Source organism: Centrocercus urophasianus, unplaced genomic scaffold (genome assembly GCF_019232065.1).
Source record: "Centrocercus urophasianus isolate 14NV4802_14NV808 unplaced genomic scaffold, USGS_Curo_1.0 seq_13, whole genome shotgun sequence".
NCBI lineage: Eukaryota > Metazoa > Chordata > Aves > Galliformes > Phasianidae > Centrocercus > Centrocercus urophasianus.
Genome location: NW_024884475.1, coordinates 1,994,402 through 2,010,440, shown reverse-complemented (window position 1 = coordinate 2,010,440; position 16,039 = coordinate 1,994,402). Strand labels below are relative to the sequence as shown.

The 16,039-nt window shown below is 48.1% G+C and overlaps 1 protein-coding gene across 1 annotated transcript in view; it reads left to right on the top strand.

The window, feature by feature from the left end:
• The window catches only part of PTPRA (protein tyrosine phosphatase receptor type A), a 95,825-nt gene that overhangs the window by 73,001 nt on the left and 6,785 nt on the right, over positions 1 to 16,039 (top strand). The window contains exons 4-14 of the mRNA XM_042812058.1: positions 1,522 to 1,600; positions 1,993 to 2,361; positions 4,613 to 4,630; positions 7,204 to 7,288; positions 8,191 to 8,264; positions 9,941 to 10,077; positions 11,931 to 12,021; positions 12,342 to 12,418; positions 13,443 to 13,479; positions 14,795 to 14,892; positions 15,037 to 15,156. Coding sequence (XP_042667992.1) covers positions 1,522 to 1,600; positions 1,993 to 2,361; positions 4,613 to 4,630; positions 7,204 to 7,288; positions 8,191 to 8,264; positions 9,941 to 10,077; positions 11,931 to 12,021; positions 12,342 to 12,418; positions 13,443 to 13,479; positions 14,795 to 14,892; positions 15,037 to 15,156 — 1,185 coding nt within the window. The remainder of the gene's footprint in view (positions 1 to 1,521; positions 1,601 to 1,992; positions 2,362 to 4,612; positions 4,631 to 7,203; positions 7,289 to 8,190; positions 8,265 to 9,940; positions 10,078 to 11,930; positions 12,022 to 12,341; positions 12,419 to 13,442; positions 13,480 to 14,794; positions 14,893 to 15,036; positions 15,157 to 16,039) is intronic.

Below are 16,039 nucleotides of genomic sequence, written 5' to 3'. Positions count from 1 at the left end.
CTCCACGAATGGGTTCACTGTGGGATGTGCAGAGCCCATGTGAATCATAGAATCACTGAATGGCCTGGGTTGAAAAGGACTGCAATGGTCATTTAGTCCAACCCCCTGCTGTGTGCAGGGTCACCAACCAGCAGCCCAGGCTGCCCAGAGCCACATCCAGCCTGGCCTTGAATGCCTGCAGGGATGGGGCATCCACAGCCTCCTTGGGCAACCTGTAACAGTGCTTCACCACCTCTGTGTGAAAAATTTCCTCCGAATACCCAACCTAAACCTCCCCTGGCTCAGTTTTAAACCATCCCCCCTTGTCCTCTCACCATCCACCCTCATTAACAGCCATTCCCCTTCCTGTTCATACGTTCCCTTCAAGTATTGGAAGGCCACAATGAGGTCTCCTCAGAGCCTTCCCTTCTCCAAGCTAAGCAAGAACCCCTCCTCCCTGTGCAGTGTGGGCATAGGATGAGCTGCATCCTGGGTCTAACAACAAGGAACGCCGTGCTGCCAGCAATGTTCTCCACTGATCACTTCCATTTTTGCCATGTCTTCGTTAGGAGGGAGGCGAAGAATGTAGGCGGGTGGTGCTGGTGGGAGGATGCTGCTGGTGGGGCTGCATCTTTCATGACATCAGCCTTGTCCCCTTGCCCAGAATTTGGGATGGGTCTCAACTGAAGCATATTTGAATCGATACGACGAGAGCAAACAAGGCAGGGTGAATGAAAGAGGAAGGAGGGATTGCAGGAATGAAGCCCTTTCTGGAAGGGCTGTTTCAGGAGCTTGCAAGCTTGGGGCTGGATGATGATATCTGACCTCATACTTTTGATTGCCTCTGGATCCATACCTGTTTCAGAGCAGATAACCATACCCGTTTCTTAGGAGCTTTTTGGAAGGAAGAAACAAGCAACAAAGGCCGTAAAAAACCTTTGAGCATGCATTTAAAAGGGCTGAGGGAGAAAGGTTGGGGATTGTTCTGGGAAAAAAACAATTTTACTGATGTCATCATCCTGTAATTTAATTTTTCAGGACGCTTCGTGGGAAGAAATGCACGGCACAATGCATGCACAGCACAGGCAGAGCTTGCAGATTGCTTTGGGTTATTCTCTGTAGGATGGCTGTTTGGGGCTTTGAATTAGGCTTCCCCAAATCCAGAATAACCTACAAACCTCCACCATGTGCTTGAGTGCAATGTGAAAAAGGGGATGTGGGTGTCCTGGAGATGGGTGATGGGGGGAGGTGAGCCAACCTCCCCTCTTTTGTGCCTTTAGGATCACGGCTCTTTGCTGTGTATTGCATTTAGGTTTCATCATGGCACTCTGACGTGTGCACTGTTACATCAACTCCCTGCTGATTTCCTTTTCCAGGTGGGGATGTATGAACATCCAGATAAATCCTTCCATCCACGTGCATACAGTGACTCCATCCACACGCTCACTCGTCCCTTCCAGCTTTACACAGCAGCATCATCCCCAATGTGAATTAGTTTGGGATAACAGTTCAAATAAGTGTTTTTTTTGCTCTTTTTCTCAGGTCAACATGGATCTACGGTTCTTTGTCCTTTTGCTTGGAAGTGGCCTGATCAGCGTAGGTGCTAACAATGTCACAACAGGTAAACCTCACTTATTGTCTCCTCTCTTCTGCCCCTGAATCTTCAGGATGGAAGGAGGAAATGCTCTTGTTCTTGTGACTCACCCCTTCTGTTAGTTGTGCTGCAAGGGTGGCAAACTGTAGGTGCTCATGGAAGGGACCTGCAGGTTTTTCCCATGGCAAACGTCGATCCTCTCTTACAGGGGCACTAATTCTTATTCCTTCCCTACATCACAGTATGTGAGCTGCTTTTGTAAGACTGGCATCACCGTACTGTGCAAAGTGCTCTCTCTCCTAGATTTGAGATGTGTTGGTTGTTTTTTTGCTTGTAGTTACAGCAGCACAAATCTATAGCATATAAATCCTCCAGAAAAGTAACTTACAGATTCTCCTTTGTGCTCCTCATCCTCACAGAGCCACCCACAACAGTGCCCACCTCCACCAGGATCCCCACCAAAGCTCCTACAGCAATTCCTGATGGTGGGACGACGCTGAGAGTGAGCAGCCTCACCGTTAGCTCTCCGATGACCACTTCTACCCCGGCGTCGGAGCCTCCTACAACCACAGCCACCAGCATCTCCCCCAATGCCACCACTGCCAGCCTCAATGCCTCCACTCCAGGGGCATCAGTGCCCACCTCTGCCTCTGTGGCCATCTCTCTGCCACCCAGCATGACACCGTCTGCCCCGCACACTGCACTGCCCAGCACAGAAGCGGAGATGACCGAGAGGAACGTCAGCGCGACGGTGACGACGCAAGAGACCTCTTCTGCATCCCACAACGGTAGGTGCCGTGCTCATAGGATCACAGAATCACAGAGCTGTAGGAGTTGGAGGCACCTCTGGAGTTGTCGCATTCCAACCTACCCCAAAAAACAGGTTCTGCGCAGCAGGTTGCTCAGGAAGGCAGCCAGGCAGGTTTTGAGTATCACTAGAGAAGAGCCCAGCACCTCTCTGGGCAGTTTGTGCCAGGGCTCTGTCACTGTCACAGTCAAGAAGTTCTTTCTCGTGCTCAGATGGAACTTCTCGGGTTCCAGTTTGTTCCCATTGCCCCTTGTCCTGTCTCAGAGCACCACCAAGAAGAGCCTGGCCCCATCCAATTGGCACACCTCTGTTTGTCCAGGCTGCCCTAATTGTGGGCTTGTTTCATGGAATAGAATCATGGGATCATTAAGGATGGAAAAGACCACTAAGATCCCCATGTCCAACCCCATCCCCACCATGCCCATAACCACATCCCTCAGTGCCACATCTCCACGGTCCTTGAACACCTCCAGCAATGGTGGCCCCACCACCTCCCTGGGCAGCTGTGCCACTGCCTGACTGCTCTTTCTGAGAAGAAATGTTTCCTAACATCCAGCCTCTTCATCTTCTCTTGTTTTGCTGAGCAAGTAGGAACGAGAAGACACTTTGGGGCAAATTCCATGGCAGTGTGTAACAATATGATACACTGAAGCGAGTAAGTGCAAAAAGATTCATCCTCTCCTTAGTTCAAACAAGGGAGAAAAACAGTCACAGAACCACAGAATTGCAGGGGTTGGAAGGGACCTCCAGAGATCATCGAGTCCAACCCCCTGCCAAAGCAGGTTCCCTACAGCAGGTCGCACAGGTAGGCATCCAGGCAGGTCTTGAACATCTCCAGAGAAGGAGACTCCACCACCTCCCTGGGCAGCCTGTTCCAGTCTACAGAGAGCAGCCTGTAGAAGAGAAGGCTTCAGGAAGACCTCCTTGGGGCCTTTTAGAATGTAAAGGGAGTTGATAAAAAAGATGGAGAGTGACTGTACACTTTTTGCACCGTTTTGTGATTCTGTGTTTCTGATTCTGAAAGCTGCAGTTTCTTGCCAAGATGTTGGGTGTACCAGACTGTACGGTCTCATTCCACTTCCGACCTCAAGGATCATGAAGCTCCAACCCCTCTGCCACATGCAGGGTCTCCGACCTCATTTAATACCAGCCCAGGCTGCCCAGGGCCCATCCAGCCTGGCCTTGAGCACCTCCAGGGATGGACGGGGCATCCACAGCCTCTCTGGGCAGCTGTTCCAGCACCTCACCACTCTCTCTGTCAAGAACTTCCCCCCGACATCCAACAGCTCCTAGAGAGATGCCATCGATCAGGCTGTTCCATGCACTGAATGTCTCAATTTTGCATTTCCCAGCAGATCCAACAACGCCTCTGTTAGCAGTTTTTATCCCTTACCTTGGGCTGCTTTAATCTTTCAAAGATCTGGATGAACAGATGTCCATATGGTCACCCTGCTGTCGTTGCCCTCTTGGCACATCGCAGAGGTGACCGCCAGGCATGTGGAGTTTGGGGTGATCTAAGCTCCTCTGTACATCTGTGTGCTGAGTGCACCCTTTTCCTTTGGGCATTTTTGGGAACTGCAGCCTGGTGAGTCTGCCATCACGTTGTCTTTGCTGTTGGCATTGAGATTGAGGCTGAAGGACATTCATGGCCCATAGAACACTGCTGAACTCATCCAGTTTGCTCCTCAGCCCCAAGCCCTCCACAGTTTTTGTGACTTGGTTACTCCTTGTGCACTGCAGCGAGTTGGCCATGGAATCAGCAAGGCTTCTCTCTTGCTATCAGTCCCTAAAACAAATGCCCAAGCTGATTCTTGCTTTATTTCAAGTGATTTGTCAAAGAGCAAAATTAGTTTTAGGGCTGCCTTTTCCATTCATCTTAATGGGAAATTTGGAAAGCAGTCATCAGAGCATTAAGTGCTGCTCAGGAGATGGAAAAGGAGAAAAATAGGAAATGCTTCTCCCAGTGGCTCACAGACCAAAAAGTAAAGTCATACATTTTCAGGTTTCTCCTTCTAATCAGCAAAGCTACAAATGTGCATTTTATACCTTTTTTCTTACGACTGAGGGAAAGCTGAAATGCATTTCCATATCATGGCTTCGGGAGCAGATATTTTAATAAAAAGATTTGCAAGGAGACGGTGACAGTTACTACATTTGTTGCTATTTCAGTCTTTGATCCTCACTTAGGAAAATGTTGGTTGCTAAGAGACCTCTGTTTTCTTTTTCTGCAGGTAACTCTGACAGAAGAGGTAAGAGATTTGTATTTCATTACTCTTTATTCAAGCCTTAAGTAAAGGCATTTTCAGAAGCGTTCTGCTATTAGACAGCTCTCCTTATCACCCGCTTTCAAAATGGCTTTTACAAAGCATATCGAGCTCTTTAGAAGAGGCATATTGATATGTTAATAAGAGTTGGGCTCCTGCTTTTCAAAAATAAACAATTCAGCACCAATTTGTACCTATCCTCTGAGATAGGAGGAGTTCCTGCTGCACTCACTGAGTGTATCAGCACTGCCTTCTGCAGGGCTGGATGGAAAGGTTACAAGCTGCTCAAGAAATGTCCTTCTCCTTTTTTTGCTTATGAATTGTCTTTATTGACCGTGACTTGCCCTGTTTGATCAGGACCCGTTCTGCAAATGATGTGAATACTTATCATTCTCATTAATTTTGCTGGCAAGAAGTAGCAGAAATCCATTTCTGGTAATATAATAGCACTTTCATTTTTCCATCTCTGATTCAATGACTGAGTTCTGAGAACCAGCGTTGCTAACAGAGTATTTGCAATTACTCATTGCTTTAGCAGCAGAGGAGCCAACAGACCAACAGCAGGGCAGCCTGTTTGCTTTCTTTGTGTTTTCATCATGGCCCTGATGGCGTTGCAGCTTTGCACACTACATGGCACTCCAACTCACTCTGCTTTTTCCTGAAGTCATGTGGAAATTGGTGCTTTGTCACTGTCTTTCACAGCAACACCAAACTCTTGTGTTGTCTGCAAGTCCTTCCCCATCCCTTTTTAGCCTTGTAGGAGCTCATAGGATCTTGGTCTTATAGGACATCTGTAAGCTGTACTTGTGCTACTGCTGATACGGTGTGATCCATTGCAGAGAGAAAGGGAGAAACTAACCATGGAGTCCTTGGCAGGCTCTTTAAAAGGCACTGCCTGCTTGGGAGCAAAGCTGCACGGGTATTTAACACTTTACTTGTTCCAGAAGTGATGCTTTCAGTGCCGTGTGATGGGGCTGTGATATGGTTTGCACATACACACCAGTCCTACAGAATGAGAACAGATGGCTGGGTTTGCCATTAGGTAAAAATCCCCTCTGATTTTCTGGTATCTTGGTTGGATTTTAGATTCAGAAGTGACTGGGATATCCTCTGCTTTGAGCCCTGTGCAGCTGTCCTTGAAACATCACACAGAACTGAGGTTTTGGTGCAGGAACTTAGATCCCAATGAACTGTCCTGCCTTGGCCATGATAGAGATAGGCACAGATCAGTGGGAACTTCTTTAACTTACTGCTTTGCTTCAGTTATTGTAAAGCCAATTGCCAATGAAAATGGAGCCTGCTCGAGCCAAGCTCAATGACTTATCCCAAAATGCAGTGTCTGTTATGGCTTCTTATTTTGCTTCCCAAGTGCTACTGGGAAGGGGATCCACCAAGAAACCAAATGGAGGCTTTGTCATGAATCTGGTTCTGTGGGCTCTTGATGAATCATGGAATCATTAAGGTTGAAAAAGACTTCTAAGATCATCAAGTCCAGCCCCAATCCATCCCCACCTTGACTGTAAACATGTCCCTCAACACCATATCTCCACTGTTCATGAATACCTCCAGGGACAGTGATTCCACCACTTCCCCGTGCCAACGCATCAGCACCCTTTCTGAGAAGAAACGTTTCCTTGTATCCAAGCTGACTTTCCCCTGATGCAACTTAAGGCCATTATCTCTCATCCTTACCATGTACCTGCACCTCATCCAACCAATGGTGTGTCTGGGAAGCCTGGCAGGCATCGAGCAGGGCTTTACAGCAAGAGGGTTTGATAAATTCAACAACATGAACCACGAAGATGAGCCATGGCAGGGGGGAGGTGAGGGCTAGGAACAGTTACCGAGTATGCAGGAGACAGAAATGTGTTCAGATGGATTTCTTTTTCACTGCTGGGCTTTGGGGGGATGCAGATGGAAAGAACAAAGACAAGGAGAGGTGGGTTTTTTATTGTTTGCAACAGTAGGTCTCCACCTTCACATCACTGTGCATAAGTCAGATCTTTTGTTCAGAATCACTTTTCTAGAGCTCCTGATTCCAGATTGAGTGAGCTGATGGAAAATGAAAATACCCCTCTCTGGCTCTGCTGCTGCCCATATTTTTCTGGAAATAAGCCCTTTAGGGCTGTTTTCCTATCTGTTAGTGTGGCTTTTCTTCCAGCTGCCTCTGGGTGATGAGCTTGCTCCAAGCATTGCTGCTCTGACCCCAGGGGCAGGTAACAAATAGCTGGCAGCAAACCTCAGCCCTGGGCTGAACACAATTGGAGTCAGGGCGTAGCATGGAAACATTGCCTGGGCACGAAGCTGGAAGAAAAATCATGGCTATCTTAAACAATATGGGATCTGTACGGTCCTACAAAGGCTATCGAATCGCAACCACAGAATCGTTAAGGTTAGAGAAGTCAGGAGATCATCCAGTCCAACCAGCCGTGACAAATGCAACCCTATGGAACAAGTGGGTTATTTTAAAAGCAGGAACTGTAGAGGAATGGTTAAGTGATGGCACTGGGTGGGTTTGGATAGCCGTTGGTAACTGCACCTTTCTTTCTTTGTTGCAGATGAGACTCCAATTATCGCCGTGATGGTGGCCCTGTCCTCCCTCCTAGTCATAGTATTTATTATTATTGTGCTGTACATGTTAAGGTAAGAAGGGCTTTCATGCTGGCTTATTTGACAAATGATGTATTAGATGGTTAGCTGAAGGACTGGCTGCTCTCTATCGTGAGCTTTTTGTTCTGCTTCCTAAGCTATGCAAGCCTGACACAGGCAATGTTATAAAAAGAAATCTGGAAGGATAATGAAAATTATATTTGGGGCTATTTAAGAATTGTTGCTTATTCATTTCAGTATAAAGCTATTCCTTCTCTGTTCAGTTAGTGAAACGGTAACATTGAGAAGGATGGATTAGTCAAAGCCCTGCATGTGCAGATAAGAGCAGGCAAGGTCTCCTTCCAAGGCTCAGGTTGATGGATGGAGGAATCTGGTGAGGCTACACAGAATTCCCCAGCCATAAAATCTGCATTATTCCTTCATTCCCATCACAATATCAAACATGACCCAATGCCCACAGACAGCCTTGGGTACTAAAGCTGCGTGCTGTGGGAGCAGGTTTGTCCCAGCAGAACCATGCAGGGCAGTGGGTGCTGCAGCTGTTTGGACACACAGGGCAATGCAGCAGCTGGAGCTGCAGCAAAAGAGAGCCTTTCTAAGACAACAATTTAAAAATCCAAGCATCTGGGCTGCTCCAAATGATGCCTTCAATAAACCCAGCTCCTGAGCACACGTCTGCTCAGCTGGAAGAGAGTGTTTATTCACCTGCAGTAAACATTTTAATTTGCTCAATGTTTTGATGATTAAATAATTAAAAGGGGAAGAAAAAAAAAAAAAAAAGCAATTTCCTTAGCAATGGTGGAAAAATTCCCTTCGTCTCTTGGCTCGGGGCCCATCTCACAGCAGTGAAGCTGAGGAGGGTTTGCTATTCCAGAAGGTTACCTGGCATCTCGATGGCCAACTCCTGACTTTCTCCATGCCCTTTTCTTCTTTAGGTTCAAGAAATACAAGCAAGCAGGGAGTCACTCCAACTCCTTCCGCCTGCCCAACGGTCGGACAGATGATGCAGGTAAGGCATGACGTGGGAGCAGAGGTACAGATGAATCACCACAGGATCATTAAGGTTGGAAAAGACCACCAAGATCATCAGGTCCAACCATCAACCCATCACCACCATGTTTACTAAACCACGTCCCTTGCAAAACATGCCATGTGCTTGCAAACCACGGCATGCTGAGCATTCTTCAGAGTGGACCATTTATCCATTATTAATGGATTATTTGACTTGTTTGTTTTCTTCCCATTTGTAATCATACAAAATTATGTTAAATCATCAGAAAACAGAGCTCTGCAGAAGCTCCAGGAGCCCCTGAGCTCAGCACTGAGCCCAGTGCAGTGACAGCACCCAGCGAATCACTGCTGGATGATGCTGTTTTAATCTGTTCTGAACTCTCACTGTTTTCCATGCTTTTGACAAACCTAAACCAACAATTCTCTTCCTAACTTTAATTCCATCAACAAATGTTTTCCCTCAAGTGTTTTAATACGTTGTGATGATCACTTCCAAAACTGAACTGCTGGCAGTTCCCCCTTTAAATTAGGATGACAGCTGAATAAAACTCTTGTGAAGTTCTTCACATTGACTGCAGGCACCAAATTAACATTGTGCAGATAAAGCTGGGAACACATCGTTTTTTCCTTATGAAAACCTTGAAAGATAGACAAAATTTACAAGTGCAATTAAAAAGTCTTGTGCCAGCCTGCTGTAACGTGCTTATCTACTGTAGGAGTTGAAGAGGAACCTCAGTGTCTCAGGGGCAGTCTCAGTGATCTTTGTGGATCCCTTCCAACTCAGGATATTCTATGATTCTCTGAGTCAGACTCAGTTCAGATCCTTTTTCTGAGCTTCTTCCATATTAACCACACACATACAAGGGAGCACTAACTGAAAATCAGCAATGTTTTTTCATGCTGGCAGCTAAAACCTTCCCTGCCCAAGCTTTATATTGCTGTAAGCTAAGGTGTTAACTTCATAAACCCTCAGTTGTGTTGATATAACCCTCCTGTGGCCTTTCTTGGCTTTGCTGGCATTGCTTAGCAGAAACCAAACGCAGCAGCTACCTTTACTGCATTCACCTGGGAGCTGTGGCATGGTCACTGTGCCAAACTTCCCATGTTAAGGAGGGAATTCAGAGTCTTCATAATCAAATGGTTTGGGTTGGAAGAGAACCTTAAAGCCCATATGGTTCTGACCCATTGCCAAGGGGAGACACCTTTCACTGACCGGGTGCCCAAAGCTCCATCCAACCTGGCCCTGAGGATCTCCAGGGATGGGGCACCCACAGTTCCTGTAGGCAGCAATGCCAGAGCCTTAGCTCCCTCACAGTGAAGAATTTCATCCTAATATCTCAGCTACATCTCCCTTGTTTTAGTTTAAAGCCATTACCCCATGTCCTGTTGCTGCAGACTCTGGTGTTCATCTCCCAGAACTGGTGACTCGATCCTCATTTCAGCATCCTGGCTCTATAACAGGGCAGTGCTCAACTCCAGGCTGCTGTTAGAGTCCCAAGTTATCACAGCACCCTCACATTTTCATGGACAGCCCAAAGGAGGAGCAAATCACAGGAGCGGGGACAGCCGAGTGTCCCTAAACACGGTGTGCCCACAGTGTGGGAGCTCTGTGAGGATGAGTACTGGGCACAGAGGAGCATCTGGGGACAACTCTGACCCTGGGTGTCATTGCAGAGCCCCAGAGCATGCCACTGCTCGCCAGGTCCCCCAGCACCAACAGGAAATACCCACCTCTGCCCGTCGACAAGCTGGAGGAGGAGATCAACCGCCGCATGGCAGATGACAACAAGCTCTTCCGAGAAGAGTTCAACGTGAGTGTCTTTGCTTCTCCTCCTCTCCTGCAGCACGAGGGATGGGTGGGAGTAAGGAGGTTGTTTACTGCAGTTCATTCCAATGGACACAGCCAAGCCGGTGCAGAGTGGCGTTGGTCTTTCAAAGCGACGCAGAGGCTCCTCTGTTACTCTGCAAAGCAGTGGGTGTTTATTGCAGGGTGGATGGTGGTTATCTGCAGCCATGGAGCAATTTCATGGCTGATGAGATGAAGAGGTTGATGGAGAGAGAATTGAAAAGCAGCTCTGTCTTCTTTCCCTTAAATTGCACAGCTCGAGCAGGATGCTATCTGTAAAGCTTATGACACACAACAGAAGAATTCTGGTCTCATTTTGTAGAACAGCAGAGACAAAACAGCTGGTACATCAAAGGCGAAGCCACTCGGAGATTTTTACATATTTATTGCAAAGCACACAAAGAGGTTTTCGCCCTTGTAACTGGTCCCTGGTATCTCTCTCTTGTTGCCTGTGTCCCACCCAGCTGCTCTCGGCTTTGCTAGCAAGCAGCACCATGGGGTTACATTCTTCTGTGTCCAGGAGGTCTTGGGATGGAAGAGCTCTGAAAGAGTTTCCCTGCCTGCTGGTTTCCTCCCAGATAGAGCCTTCCCTCCTCCTCCTCCTCCTCAGGGCTGTAACAGAAACACTGCCAACATGAATTGCTGGTAAAGCTGTGTCATGGTGTTGTGTCAAATGCAGAAACAGCCGAAACAAGAAATTGAAACAACTCTACTTATGTGAATAAGCTGGTAGCTCTGAAACTGAATGATGACCACTTAGAGCACAACAGCTGGCCTGCAGCACTGATCAGTCTTGGCAATAATTCAGATATTGTCCTTACCCCACAACACTTCATCATCTCTTCTGAGATGTCTGAAACTTGTTCCTGATGTTGCTGAGCTCTCTGACTTCTTGTGATGCTGAACCTGGTATGGTTTCATTTTGGCAGTGCAGAAATAGAAGTGATGAGGGAGGGGACAAAGTTAACTACTGGCTGGAGTGTCATAGCATATTGCTTAGGAACTGAACTAACTGGATTCCCCATGGCTTAATTAGTGAAAGAAAATCCACTGCTGGTCTGATTGCACTGCAGGTGCTGTCTGCAAATACATAAAACCTTAGGTGCAAGGTGTGATAAGCTGATATCAGGACTGTGACAAGATTAAAAAAGAAAACGCAGTCGACTTCCCCCAGCTGTCGCACAACTCGATACCCTGCGTGTCAGAGGAGGCTGTGAGCCCATGAAACCAAATCCACATGCTGAATAACAAGGGAAGCAATCACTTGGGTTATAAATCCTGGATCCTGGGTTGCATGTTGTCGTGCCAGCTGGAGGAAGCAACACATGCCATCCTCCTGGCTATTACAGGGTCACGTTGCAAGTGATTCCAGCACCCCCATTTGGAGGTCCCTGATGCTGCTGGAAGGACAGCAGATCCCTACTGGGGGTGGGATGGTGCAGCTCTCTCCCAGCCCTGCAGGTGCTGGGCAGTGGAGTTTTGGAGCTGGTAGGGTTACACAGTTAGCATCACTGGTAATGGAGGAAATGTCAGCAGGAACCTCCCTGTGAGCTTCCAGAACCCTGTGTTGGTGGGTTTGGTGTTGGAGGCTTTGCTGCCACCTCGTGTTTGTGTGTCCAGAGGCTTGGGATATTGCATCTGAGATGGGATTTGCTGTCTGGTACAGCTTGGGCTGTTCAATTGATCACCCTGAGCTGGGTCGGGGCACAGAGCAGCACAGGAGTGATGTTGAGGGAGGTGGGTCGAGGGGATTCATCCTTGTGCAGGACTCCTTGTGCCTGAAAACATCACATGAAACCCCATTTTCTGCCATTACAGGCTCTCCCAGCGTGTCCCATTCAGGCCACATGTGAAGCTGCTTCCAAGGAGGAGAACAAGGAGAAGAACCGCTACGTGAACATTTTGCCCTGTAGGTATCAGTGGGGCTGGGGGGCTGAGGGAGGGCTCACCCAGAGGGGCTGCTGCATCTGCATTAGCCTTAGATGCACACTAGGGACTCCCTGGAGCTGTGAGCAGCCAGGAGGATGTGGAAAATGAAGCTGATGGGAAATGCAGATGATCTCTGTGTAAGGAAGGTCCATCATCTTCCTGGCTTTGAGCATGGAAGGATTTCAGGGCATAAAGTCACTTACGTATTCTGGGAACCCCCTAAGCCTGGGCTCCACTCCAAAAACTCAGCTCAGCTCTGTGGGGCTTTGGTTTTAATGCAGAATTGTCATCTTTCTCCAGATGATCATTCCAGGGTTCACCTGACTCCTGTTGAAGGGGTTCCTGACTCTGACTACATCAACGCCTCCTTCATTAATGTAAGTGCCTGTCCTGCCTTGAGTGACTCCCATCCCTAAAAACGAGGCCTGGCTGTGTGTGTGGCCTTTATGGAGTGCAACTTTAGTCTGGAAGAAGCCGAAAGAACACGGTCCAGCAACTGGAGTACAAGACAGAGGGCTGGGACTAATAAATTCTGGCTGTGGTCCTGCCGTGCTCAGTCCCATCTCTTCACACCTCTCTTTTTTTGCCACTTCTAAAACCATGAAAAGCTCCTCAGAGTGTTGCAAAGGCAAGCTGGCTGTTTGGGAAGGGGTTTGGAACCATTCTGGGTTGAACGGAGGATTTCTGATTAATGGCTGATGAGTCCTGAGGCTGATTAATCACTGGTACTTCCCAGCTTGCAGGGCTGGACATGTGAAGGGCATGGAAAAAAAAAAAAGAAGAAGCAACACAGCTAAAATATCCTTCAAAGCAACTCTGCCCTACTCTGCTCCTAGGAGGCAGCAGGATTTGTGCGTTTGCCAATGGCTTTTGTTGGTGAACTCATTGATTTCTGAGAGGGAGAGAATGTAGTCCAACTTTTCCCTTTTGTCCATGTTAGCTTTTATAGCATTCATCTGAATACAAAATGCATTTTATTAATTTAGTGTCCTGTTTCTTGGGAGATGTGTTCTGTCCACAAGGCACAGAGGGGAGCTGCTAACGTAGCCCACATCAGTGTTACAGTGGGAAGGGTAATATGAAGAAGTTGACTTTGAGGGAGATGGAGGCACATGAAGAAAAGCAAGACCCCAAAGGGTTTTTTTTCACTTTCTTCAGCACTAACTATATAGCCATTAGGAAATAATCTGTAGAACCCACTGTGGGTTCAACAGCCTGAACTCCTGAAGATTAATGCTGATTTTCAGATGATGCCAGCAGAAAGGTACTGAGCTACCACCTCATCCATACTTTGGGCCAGCAGCTGACAAATTACATGAGTGCAGGCAGTGCAACACTTCATGACCCTTAGAAAAAGACTGGCCTTTCATTTGTCTTCTTTTTTTCTCCTTTTCTCCATAGGGGTACCAAGAGAAAAACAAGTTCATTGCTGCACAAGGTAAATGCTCAATTATTTTAGGAGCTCTGCCCTATTGGATTTGGGTCCTTCTGCTCTATGAAACTGCAAATAACCCAAATAACCCCAGTACAGTGCTACAGTGCCTTGTGAGAGTCTCTGGTCAACATGAAAGGAGATCTGGCCAGGCCACAGGTTGTTGCAGGAACGTTTTGTTCCTGCTGGATGTATTGGGGAAGAACAAGAAGCCCAGCCTATGGAATCCCCATTGCTGGATGGTGTCAAAGGGTTTCTTCCATCCTACCAGCCCCAGAGCCTCATCCTCCCCCTGAGCCACAACTGCAGGTGGCTGTGATCTCTCAAAACGTAGCTGGCTAGATACTTAATTAAATTTCCTTAATAAAGCTGAGAAATCATTTATGTCAGAGCGAGCACCGCACCAATCCAGTTTCATTATGCTCCTTCTAAACCCTTAGCTTTTAAGAATGTGGGCTTATGTCCTTGGGGAGAGACTGAGCTGTAATAATCTTCACACGGGTGGCAGGACTGTTAGCTGCAAGCGCCAGAGCCTTCCTGAGCTCAGCTGCCCCCAGGCAGAGCATCACCATCGTGTGTGCAGCTTTCCCTGCTGAAACTGAGATGCCCAGGCATGGGACCTTCACACTAGCAAAAATCATAGGAAGTTTTCTCTAATCCCAGCCTTTGTTTGTGAGTTGGATTTGCTGCACCTGTCCGCCACCAGCCACTGTCACAGAGGTCCCAGCTTGCGTGCCTTGGTGCAGCCACCCTGTTCTCTTGGCTCTGGCTGGAGAAGGAAGGCTGCATCTCATGAGCAGTACCAGGCTGGGGTGAAGCTTTGGCTCCGTTTTCCTCCTGGCTCACCCTCAGCCTGGGGCTTGGCAGGGGATGTTGGGGTGAGTCAGCTCCCTGTCTGGCAGACAGTGAGAGCTATTCCTGTGCCATATTGAAATAGGATCCTGTGGTTAAAGCACAAGGCTCGGGGGCAGGACTTGTGCATGCTATTTGTGACAGCCACAATTTCCCAGTGTGACCTTGGGCAAGTCGTTTCCATGCTCTGCTTGTCTGGTTTCCCCTTGTTGGGCTAAAAATGGAATTCCTGATAATAAAAAAGTATCCAGTCCCTTAGGAAAAAAACAAAACAAAAAAACAAAAAAAAACCCCACCTGCTCTTGTGCAATATGATTGTTCTCTGGGTTCCCAGACACCCATGGAGCATCCTGTGCTGACATCTATCGGCAAAAAGAGTGCTACACTCCACACTCTGCAATGGATTTTAGTCCCACTGCCTGTGGAGTCGATGCCCCTTTCCTAACCACGATGCATCCGTTTCCCTTAGGACCAAAGGAAGAAACAGTGAATGACTTTTGGAGAATGATTTGGGAGCAAAACACAGCAACGATTGTCATGGTGACCAACCTGAAGGAGAGGAAAGAGGTAGGCACCGTGTCGTCCAACGGGCATCGTCTCAGTGAGCAGAGAGGTTGTGCTGAGCCACGCGATGTCTCAGCTCTCACCACGCTCTGTTCCCAGGCTTGCTGGGTGCTGAAGCTTACCCGTCTGCCTTCTCTGTCCCTGCAGTGTAAGTGTGCTCAGTACTGGCCAGATCAGGGCTGCTGGACATACGGGAACATCCGCGTTTCGGTGGAAGACGTGACGGTGCTGGTGGACTACACCGTGCGCAAGTTCTGCATTCAGCAGGTGCTGCTGCCCTGCCCTGTCCCTCCCCACCCCTGGCTGCTCTGCCACTCCTCAGGGTTTCACCTCAATGACAGCAACATCCCTCTTCATAACATGAGCTGTAAGAACGCACTCACCTCCAACACGTGGGACCCCATTCTCCGCGTCTGTCAGCGTCGTTGCGTTGGAAGAAAAGGAAGCTGGTTGATTCCAGTGAAAATGCAGTCCTATAATCCTCCAGGGCTTGTTGTTACCACAGCAGGAGGGCTGGAACTAGATGATCTTTAGGGTCCCTTCCAACCCAAGCCATGCTGTGATTCTGACCCACAGCCGCTTAGTGCCTGCAAATAAGTCAGTTTCATCTCGTGAGCTGAGAGAAAATCCAGCGCTTTATGCGTTGGGTTTTGATTATTTTCCCATCTGTCGCTACACTGTCACATCCTCCAAGCTCAGGATTAGTCACTCTGTTTGTTTTCCTGATGTTCTCGGAGGCAGGCAACAAAGCACTGATGCAAGGGAGACCGAGTGCCTTGATGAAAGGCTGCCTAGAGCCAGCTCAGGCTCTCCTGGACCCCGCTTTGTGCCTGGTTCCTTCCCTGCTTTTAATACAGGGAATTTTTTGATACTGCATCATCATCATCTTTATTACTGAAAGGAGCCATGCCTTCTTTTTGAGCTGGGCCCATTGGCGTTGAAGTGTCACAGATTCTGCCAGGCTGGAGCCGTCCAGGTGGCACCTCTCACCTGGGTGATGTTCTGCTCTACTATTTCGCAGCTTCAAGGCCACCCTTAGGATGCAGGGTATGACAGAGAGCAGAAAAAGTGTCATGCCTTTAGAGCCTCATGTGGCCCTGCAGCCTGGATCCATGTCCTTTAAGCTTCCAGGTGGCAGTGCTTCCTAAAC